Consider the following 10856-nt stretch of genomic DNA (forward strand, 5'->3'; position numbering starts at 1 on the left):
ATACTTTGGCATCAAGCAAATACCTGTTCCCCAACAACTTTGACCTAATTGTTTTAGTGTCCACTGATGATTCTTGCCTGATTCAATTACTATATTGGGCCCTCCCCCCCCCTTTTTTTTAAGTTTATTTTGAGAGAGAGAGAGGGAGAGAGGGAGAGGGAAACAGAGGATCCGAGGTGGGCTCCATGCTGACAGCAGAGACCCCGACATGGGGCTTGAACTCACGAACCACGAGATCATGACCTGAGCCGAAGTCAGATGCTTAACCAACTGAGCCACCCAGGAGCTCCGTCCCTTCTTTTTAATTGAAGTATAACATCTTAAGTGTTCAGTTTACTGAATTTTAAAAAATTGTACAAACCAAGGTTCCAGCGCCCAAAAGAAGGTATAGACATTTCTGTCACTTCAGAATATTCCAGGCATTCCCCTTCCTCCCGCCAGCCCTTTCTGACTTCTATCACCTTAGTTTTGTCTGTTTTTATAGGTTATGTAAATGGAATTGTATATATTTATTGTGGTGATCATTTCACAATATATACAAATACTCAATTGTGTTGTACACCTGAAACAAATAATAATGTATGTGCTTTATACCTCAACAACAAAAAAGATTAAAGATAATTTTTATAGATATGCAAATAAACTCTTTTCAGTGGAGGTTTTATTGACTTCCCTTCTCCAGTATAGAAGAGTTCAGTTTTGTTTTGATTTGTACATTCATTTCAATACTTCTGATTTAAAAATGTGACTTTGGGGGCGCCTAGCTGGCTCAGTTGGTGGAGTATATGACTCTTGATCTTGTGTTTGTGAGTTCAAGCCCCATGTTGGGTGGAGAGATTACTTAAAAAATAAAAATAAAAGTGTGACTTTGCTTGCATTGTTCTTTAAACTGGTTGTGACACTTTACTGGTTGCCTCTTTAATAGTGATTTAAATAAAATTTTTAATGCATATTTATTTTTAAAAAGTGGAATCCACTGCTTCGGATTCTGTGTCTCTCTCTCTCTGTTCCTCCCCCACTCACACTCTTGTCTCTCTCTCAAAAATAAATAAACATTAAAAAATTTTTTAAAAAACGGGGGGAGAGCACCTGGGTGGCTCAGTCGGAAGCGTCCAACTTCGGCTCAGATCATGATCTCATGGTTCGTGGGTTTGAGCCCCACATCGGGCTCTGTACTGACAGCTCAGAGCCTGGAGCCTGCTTTGGATCTGTGTCTCCCTCTCTCTCTGCTCCTCCCCCACTCACACTCTGTCTCTGTCTCAAAAATAAATAAACATTAAAAAAAATGTTTTTAAGTGGAATCCTGCAGTATATATTTTATGGAGACTATCTTATTTTGCTTCTTAGAATGCTGTAGAAGTTCACCCTTATTGTTGCCTGAGTGCATAGATTGTTCCTTTTTGTTGCTATAGGGAAGGTCATCGTATGGATATACCACAGGCTATCCGTTCCCCTGATGATAGACTTTGGGGTTGTTTCCAGGTTTTGGCTATTATAAGATTGCTTATTCAGGTCCTTTTGTAGACATACATTTTCATTTCTCTTGGGTAAATACCTAGGGACAGAATTGTTGAATTTAATAAGAATTGCCAAAGTGGCACCACCATTTGATAAAGCTGCCAGCAGTGTCTGAGAGCTCTGGTGTCTCCACACCCTGCCCCGCTTTTGGTCCCGTCAGTCTTTCCACGAGCATGAAATGTTTGTCATTTTTGTTTTAGTTTGCGTTTCCTTGATGACTAAGGACGTGGAGCACCTTTTTCTTTTTCACTGTTTATGTTTCGGGAACAGGCTAGTGAAGACTTAGAAAGGCTTTTTTTCTCTGTGTTTCTGAGCACCACCTGTAGTAACAAAGTGCCACAAACGGGGTGGCTTAAAACAACAGAAATTGTCCCACAGTTCTGGAGGCTAGAAGTGTGACATCAAAGTGTCAGCCAGGCCTTGCTTCCTGCTGAAACCTGTCCGGGGGAACCCTTTCCTGATTCTTCTAGCTCTTGGCGTTTGCCAGGGATCTTTGGTGATTTATCCCATATGGCTTGTAGAAGCACCCCCCCTCCCCCCCCCCCCGCCTCTGTTGTCACATGGCCATCATTCCTCGTGTGTCTCTGTGTTGGCTGTACCCTATGCATGGTTTTTTTTTTTTCCTTCCACAGCTTTAAAAAGAAACCTTTTCCCCTTTACCTCAAGGCATCTCCATAGATGACACAAACTTGTAGGTCTTTTCCTGCATACTGGGAAGGCTTACATCTAGCTAGGAGTTCTCTGGCTTGCTCTGTTGACATTTAGTGTCCTGCCCTGCCAAGTGGGTGACATGGGGCAAGGTGGAGGCCCTGGTTGGTGGCCATATACCAAGTTGTAGAGGGATAGGAGGTTAAGAAACTCATCCCTATGGAGCCATCAAGTCTTGTCCTGCGAGTCTGCCCTCAGATGATGCTGGTGTTAGTCACCAAGCTCTCTGCTCTCTGCCGGCCTTCAAGAGACTTCCTGAGGGGCGTCTGAGCCCTCCTTTGCACATAAATATACATAAGAGACAAATACACATCTGTCTTTCTGGAGACAGAGTTGTGGGATGAATCACTAGCATCTACAGGGGAAAGACTTTTTATTTTCTTATAGGGATATAAATAATTTAGTAGAACAAGATTAGAACAGTAACTTGTGTTAAGGTTTTGAAGATAGTTTGTATATTTCTTAAAAACACAGATTTTTCTGATGTTGGTTTATTCTTTTTTAAAAATTAGTATTTTAAAAAATAGATGATACATATACACAATACAAAATTCAAAAAATCAAGAAGTAAACAGTAAAAAATAGTTGTCCCATTTCTGTTTCTTAGTAATGGTTTCTCACAGATATTTGTATAGATGTTTATCCATATGCAAACGTATATAGACTTATGCTCAGACAGTCACATCCTGTGAACACTGTTCTGCCTCTTTAGGTAAGCTTTTCATTGTATCTTTTCAATGATTTTAAAGTCAAACATTACTGCCTCCTTTTTAATGATTACACATCATTCTGGAGTATAGATTTGCCTTAATTCATCAGATCTTACTGACAGACAGTTTAGGTCTTTTCTAATCTTTTTCTGCTTTGAGCAACAAGTTTTAAAGCTGGTTTCAAATATTCCTAATTATTACTCAATAAGAAATGACAAAAGTGATTTCTACTATTAGGAGTGTAAAGAAAACTTATGTTGTGAATTTTACAAATAAAAGTATATCACTTTGGCCAAACGTATGCTTATCTTCAGGCCATAAATTAGTAGGCTAGGATAATATTTGGAAAGGAGGTCCAATGAGGTATACTTTCTGGCATTACAGTAGGAAATTTGGGGTATAATGATCAACACTGATTTATCCCATATGGATTTTGGATAAAAATGTTTACTAGACTGAAACTTCTAATACTATTTTTTCTATAGTTTGCTAAATATATTTTTATTTTCCACTTAAGTCTGTGATTTTTGTTTTAAATGCCTTGGGAGCAAAGCAGGTCTGTCTGAGCTGTTGTGTGAGTGAAGACAAGAACCAGGCTGAAGCCTTTGTCCAGATTTTTTTTAATGTTTATTTTTGAGAGAGAGAGAGAGAGAGAGAGAAAGAATATGAGCGGGGGAAGGGCAGAGAGAGAGGGAGACACAGAATCCGAAGCAGGCTCCAGGCTCCAAGCTGTCAGCACAAAGCCCAACAGGGGCCTCAAGCTCACAAGCCATGAGATTGTGACCTGAGCCGAAGTCATATACCCAACTGACTGGGCCACCAGGCACCCCCTTTGTCCAGATTTTTAAGGGCCTGTTGATATGTGGTTATATTAGTTTCCTATTGTTATGTAACAAATTACCATCAACTTAGTAGCTTGAAACTACTCATATTTATTGTCTTGCAGTGTCCATAGGGCAGGAGTCTGGGTACAGGTTAGCTGGGTCCTCAGTGCCATCAGCCTGAAAAGCAGTGATGGGCAGAGGTGGGTCTCTTCTGAGGCTTAGGGTCCACTTCCAAGCTCACAGGTTGTCGACAAAATTAATCACCCTGTGGCTGTATGACTGAGGGTCCCATCTTCTTACTGGCTGTCAGCTGGAGACCTTTCTCAGGTATTTGCCATGTGGCTGCTTCCTCAGATAACATGGCATTTTGCTCTCTTCTAGGCCACCAGGAGAGCCTCTGGGGCTTCACCTTTTTTTATCTAAGGAGATGCAAGGGAGCAGTGGGCAGGACAGCAAAAGAGACTGTCTTCCATGAGACGGTGGTGGGGAGGTGGGTGCTGTACTTAAGGGGGGAAGGTGAAGAAGTATGGGAACATACGGAATTTTCCTTTTTTGGTACCTGTGTCTGGTTGTAAGTAGCCCATTGATCAGCTAGGGCTTGTGGATATTTCGAGGTGGGTCATCTAATGGGCCTATTTGCATTCAGCCTGGTGGTCACCATGGGCCCTTTTACTTAACTCAGGCTTCCATTGCTCAAGTCTGTTGCCTAAAATTGGCCTCCATTCCCCCCTGACAATGGACGATGACAAATCTTTGCGTTTGGGTGGAGGTCTTGTGTTCAGTAGCTGCTTCACACTAGATTGGTGGGGGTGGGGACGCGGTCCCTACCTAAACTTGTCACCCATCAGGGGTTCTGTGCAGTTACAGACCAGAGCATGGTATTAGATTAACATGCTGATATAGACAATTTGAGTGGAACTCCTTGGTGGCCAGGTGCATGGCATTTAGGGGGAGGGGACCCTCCCATGGTATGGGCTGCACTCCTTGCTGAACCATCATTTGTATATGGAGTTGTTGGATTCACTCAGATGCCTGAGAATGTATTCTGCCTATAGATCAAGGTGGTGGCTGGACCGTGGGAACAAAGGAGAGGAGAGAAGCTGAAAGAGGCAAGGTGGCTGGGAGTCTGGCAGCATCAGGAAAGGTTCCCAACCAAGTGTGCAGATTGGCCTTGGATGAGCTGCAGATGGAGTAGGAGAGGAGAGGAAAGGGGTCCATCGCCCTCACACCGCGCCTGGAAACCGCCCTGGCCAGGGACCTTCGTGGTCTGAGGAGTACTAGGTTTAGGCCGCCGGAGGGCTGTAAAGAGAAGGGAGAGGGAAAGATCCCTCCAGAGGGCAAGAGGGGAAGTCCCTCATTCTTTCAGGCAAGGGTGGTCTGGTGGGTTCCCCCTGGGGCTTCGGATCCTCACCAAGGAGTAACCTCCGCCCCTGGAGGTCGTCAGCTCCCCAAGGCGTACTAGAGTCATCTCAGGGAAAGCCCTGAGAAATCCCCAGAGAACCCGGGGAGAGCCCCAGGGTCAGCAAACGCTCCCCGTGCAGGGTACACCAAATGTGGGGTGATCGGATTGGGTGGGGGCCCACAGCACAGGGCGATTAAAGAATTCACCCAAGGCAGAATAGAGAAGATAGTAGTTTATTGAATACACCGCAAGGGAGGGGAAGGCAGGACAGCAAAGGAGACACTGACGGTTTGTTTTTAAATGAGAAAGCAAGTAAGTTTAATAACATGAATACCGCATGTATACCCGGGGTCTACTGACAAAAACTGAGTGACTCCGAGGCTTCACCTTTTAAAGTGCTCAACTGATTAGGTCAGGCCCACCCACCTAGGATAGTCTCCCATTTGGTGGACTCAAAACATTCTCCCATAATACTAATTGGTTTCACCTACACCCAAAGAGAGGGGATTATGCAAGGCATGTACACCAGGGGGCAGGAATCTTGGGGTTCATCTTAGGTTTCTGGCTCCCTCGGTGCCTGCTTTGGAGTTCTAAGTGCTGCAGCCATAGGGGGGGCAAGCTAGAATTGTTACACCTTTTCTCTTTATGAAGACTTAGTAATTGGACAATTATTAATATTTTTTTCTTTTTTTTTAAATTTTTTTAACATTTATTTATTTTTGAGACAGAGAGAGGGCATGAACAGGGGAGGGTCAGAGAAAGAGGGAGACACAGAATCCGAAACAGGCTCCAGGCTCCGAGCTGTCAGCACAGAGCCTGACGCGGGGCTTGAACTCACGGACCGTGAGATCATGACCTGAGCCGAAGTCGGACACTTAACCGACTGAGCCACCCAGGCGCTCCTATTAATATTTTTTAATAAATTTTTTAAATGTTTCTTTATCTTATTTAAAAGAAATTTTTTTTTAATGTTTACTTATTCTTGAGAGAGAGAGAGAGAGAGAGAGGGAGACACAGAATCTGAAGCAGGCTCCAGGCTCTGAGCTGTCAGCACAGAGCCCGATGCGGGGCTTGAACTCATGAACCGTGAGATCATGACCTGAGCCAAAGTTGGACGCTCAACTAACGAGCCACCCAGGCGCCCCTGGACAATTATTACTCTTTACCTTTTACGAAAGACAGTCCCTAAAGCGCAATGGACAGGTGAGTAGTTCCGCTCATCCCTACCTTAATTGCATCCTAGTCAAAACCATTGGCTTTTCAGAAGGGATCTCTTGTCAGAGTCTTCTCTGTTTCTTTCCTTCAATCCTAAAATATCATGTTGTTTCATTACAGGCCAACTCCCTGGGCTAGTAATTCTCAATACTGTTGTCCAATAGCAGGAGTCTTCTTACCAGTATGTAAGACAGGAAGAATCATTGTGCTGGAGAAGTGTTTCCTTCCACCACCATCCTTGTATGCCCTCTGCAATTCCTATTTTTTTTTTTTTAATTTTTTTTTTCCAACGTTTTTATTTATTTTTGGGACAGAGAGAGACAGAGCATGAATGGGGGAGGGGCAGAGAGAGAGGGAGGCACAGAATCGGAAACAGGCTCCAGGCTCTGAGCCATTAGCCCAGAGCCTGACGCGAGGCTCGAACTCACGGACCGCGAGATCGTGACCTGGCTGAAGTCGGACGCTCAACCAACTGCGCCACCCAGGCGCCCCTCCTTTTTTTTTTTTTTTAATGTTCGTTTGTTTGTTTGTTTGTTTGTTTGTTTATTTATTTATTTAGAATAGGGGAGCGGCAGAGGGAGAAGGAGAGAGAGATTCCCAAGCAGGCACCATGCCCAGCGCAGAACCTGACACGGGGCTCAATCCCATGAACCGTGAGGCCACAACCCAAGAGGAAACCACGAGTCGGCTGCTGAATGAATGAGCCACCCAGGTGCCCCACCGTCTGGAATGTTCTCATCTCTTAACTCCACTGCTTTCATAGGTGTTAGGGAATCTCGTTTTGGGGGCTGGTGTGGGGAAAGCCCTTTCTATTAGTCTGTACGAACCACCTCTGAACTTGTGCTTGGGGCTCAGATCTGACCAGAGTTGCCAAAGGGAAACTGGAGCATGGTTATGATGCCCTAAAGGAAGGATGCTGGGCAGTGAAGTTCAGTTTCAGGTGAGAAAGTGCAACTGGAAAAAGCCTCCTGTTTTAGTAGACTGAAAGTTGAGGGTGGTTTCATAAGGGTAATATTTATTTCAGCGTCCAGCCAGAGGGAAGTAATCAACCTTTTTTTTTTATATGTTTGTTTATTTATTTTTGAGAGAGCACAAGTGAAGGAGGGGCAGAGAGAGAGGGAGACACACACAGAATCCGAAGCAGGCTCCAGGCTCTGAGCTGTCAGCACGCAGCCTGATGCGAGGCTTGAACTCATCAGCTATGAGATCATGACCTGAGCTGAAGTCGGATGCTTAACCGATCAAATCACCCAGGCGCCCCAGTCATCAACCTTTAAAAGCAGTTGAGTTTGCTTTTCTGAATTGAGAAAAAGTGCACGTGCCAGAACCACCTTTGAGTCCCATGGCGCTGAGCTTCATCCTGATTTCTGCTTTTAGAGGAGGTGCAGCTTGTCTGGGATTAGAAGCCTGTCCCTGGGGAGGGCGGTGACAAACAAGTGCACTGTGATTTCTTTGGGTCTGTCTGGGTGTCTGGTGGAATGCGCTGTGCTGCTCTGGGAGCTCCCGGGAGGACAGGAAAAGAGACTGGCCTCTGCAAGCCGGACCTGCTCCTTAGGTTTCCAGCACATTCCATGGATGGTGTTTTCCTGTCTCCACAGATGCCATTTTCTTGCCCCAGTTCTCCAAGCTTTAAAGTCTTAAGTTCTGGGGGCACCTGGGTGGCTCGGTCAATTAGATGCCCGACTTTGGCTCAGATCATGATCTCACCGTTTGTGAGTTTGAGCCCGGCATTGGGCTCTGTGCTCTCAGCTCTCTGTCTCTCCTCTCTCTCTCTCTCAAATAAATAAACGTTTAAAAAAATCAAGTTCTCATTCGCCTTGAAGTCTTTCCTATGGAGAGTGGGCTCGTCGTCTGAAGGACAATCTGCCCTTAGTAGAATCCTACCTTTTTCTGATGGGCTTTTTACTTTTTGGTGTTGTTTTTATATGTATGTGTTTGTATATATATATTTACACTGAGGTGTGACTGACATACAAAACAGTTGTGTATATTTATGTGCATATCTCAGTGGGTCTAAAGGTAAGTATATAAGTATATGCTCATGAAATTGTCACCATGTACAATGCCCTGCACCTCTAGAAGTTTCCTCCTTCCCTCTTTTTTTTGTCTTTTGGGTATGGAAGTTTAACATAAGATCTACCCTCCTAACAAATTTGTAGGTATACAACACAGTGTTCTTCACTACACGGTCTGTGCTGTGCAGTAAGTCTCTGGGACTTTCTCTTCTTGCCTAAGTGAAACTTTGTACCCTTGGACCAACATCTCTCTGATCCTTGCCCCCCACCCCCGGCCCATGGTTGCCACCATTCTACTTTCTGCTTCTAAGAGTTTCACGATTTTAGATTTGTCATACAAGTGGGATCTTGTAGTCTTTGCTCTTCCGTGTCTAGCTTGTTTCACTTTGCACAGTGTCTTCCAAGTTCATCCCTATTGTAGCAAATGGCAGGATTTCCTTTTTTAAGGAAAAAATATATATGTACATGCCACATTTTATTTGCCCATTGGTCCATGGATGGACATTTAAGTGTTTTTTTTTTTTTTCAATATATGAAATTTATTGTCAAATTGGTTTCCATACAACACCCAGTGCTCATCCCAACAGGAGCCCTCCTCAGTACCCATCCCCCACCCTCCCCTCCCTCCCACCCCCCATCAACCCTCAGTTTGTTCTCAGTTTTTAAGAGTCTCTTATGCTTTGGCTCTCTCCCACTCTAACCTCTTTTTTTTTTTTTTTTCCTTCCCCTCCCCCATGGGTTTCTGTTAAGTTTCTCAGGATCCACATAAGAGTGAAACCATATGGTATCTGTCTTTCTCTGTATGGCTTATTTCACTTAGCATCACTAAGTGTTTTGTTTTTTAATGATTTTTCAGCTCTTTTCTTTGGTGAGGCTCCTGTCTCAGATCTCCAACTAGGGTCCATGTTCCAGGAGTCGGGGGGACACATTCTCCTTCAGAGTCTCCACGTGTGGAGCTCCTGGCCTTGAACATAGAAGGTGTGTAGGAAATGTACTTTCTCCTCCCCATTCTCGTTGCCTGTGGGGCTGCAGGCGCCCCCGCAGCGGTGCCCTCAGTCCAGGTCCTCCTGCCTGCTGTCAGGTGCAGTTTTCTGTAACACTGAGTCCGTGTTAGGGAAGTGGCATAAATCTAATCCAGGCCCCCTTGTGCTTTCCCCCACCCCGAATATATACTTAAAACCTCTCATTGCCTACAGGAGTATTTTTCAAATTAGGGACACAGACCCCCTGGGGGTCTTTAAAATTGTACCAAGATGACTGTGAGTTCCATGAGGATATTTTGATTTTGTGTTTCAGTTTTAATGATATTCTTCAAGACATTTTTAATTTAAGCTTACACTAGATTATCTGGATCACTACTTTATAACTGATCCTGTTGTGCGATTTAAGTGCCTGCATTTCTGTTTGGCTTGCTTTGGTGCCAAGAGAACATCCAAAGTGATAGGGGTTTAACTGTTCATGTGGTGTTTTTGAGAGAGGGAGAGAGTGTGTGTGTGTAGCTGTATGAACTTCGAGAAGCACTGGGTAATGAGCTAAAGCCATTCTCCTACATCCAGCTCACAGGGACCTCTGTGTACAGGCTCATGTTCCCCTCCACAGTCTCTGCCCATGTGAATCCTGTGCCATGGCTCCCTCCCTAGCCCCCCACCCGGAGTCTTTAATGTACCTGCTGAATTCCTTTCCACCTTCCTGACTCAACCCTGTGTTCCATCCTCAGACATCCCAGAGGTGACCTCTCCTCCCTAGTTTCTGTTCTAGGAATGCCCTTGGTGATGGCATTTATCTCCTTGCTGCCATCAAGGGCCCACCTGGCTGTCTCCACAGCAGAATTATGAGCCCCCAGGAGACGGGACCGAGCTCTCTGCCTCCCTGTGCCTAGAACCCAACAGGCGCTTAATACATACTGTCACCTGGTTTTGTCTAGGCCCAAGAGCTGTGGTCACACCAAATCTCCTTTTAGCTCTCTTCCCGGGTTAGCCTTGGATCATGTGTCCTAAGCTGCTGGGACATTTGCTGTTGTCTAGCATCCTGCCATGCATTTAGTGGAAGCTCAATTAACATTCCGTGATTTCTCTGCTCAAGATGGATTGAGGGTAATTTTCTTCCCCTTTGAGCAAATGTTTTGCAGAAGAAAAAAATGAAAATAGGATCTGTCAATTAAGATTCCAAAGAAGGATTGCTCGCATATTATTTTGCAGTTTGCCTTAAACTCTGCCTCACTTGGCTATACATCAGAGTGTTTGTTGAAACACACTGCATGAGCTGCTTATGGACTATTCTGGACACACTGACGTTTTCCCTGAATTATCTTCCCAGTACGGACTACTCTCTTGCTCACTTGGCATCTTACTCTTTTTGATGGTGACGACTCTGGTTAGGCTTATTCGACAGTATTTCTCACAGCCAACCACCAAATCTGCTGACGTTTGTTCTGCCAGCCAAGCTCTTCGACTTGCCAGGGGAA

General features: G+C 44.7%; 1 protein-coding gene across 8 annotated transcripts in view; it reads left to right on the top strand.

Moving 5' to 3' along the window:
- LOC147573482 (uncharacterized) overlaps nt 1-8181 on the top strand; it is an 86929-nt gene extending 78748 nt beyond the window's left edge. For all 8 annotated transcript variants that reach the window (XM_086689488.1, XM_086689489.1, XM_086689496.1 and 5 more), the window contains exon 10: nt 6937-8181. In XM_086689488.1, the coding sequence (XP_086545614.1) occupies nt 6937-7027 (91 nt within the window). In that variant the 3' untranslated portion in view covers nt 7028-8181. The remainder of the gene's footprint in view (nt 1-6936) is intronic.
- Nucleotides 8182-10856: the final 2675 nt, after the last annotated feature.

Source organism: Puma concolor, chromosome E2 (assembly GCF_028749965.1).
Source record: "Puma concolor isolate L17-30 chromosome E2, mPumCon1.1.hap2, whole genome shotgun sequence".
Taxonomy (NCBI): Eukaryota; Metazoa; Chordata; class Mammalia; order Carnivora; family Felidae; genus Puma; species Puma concolor.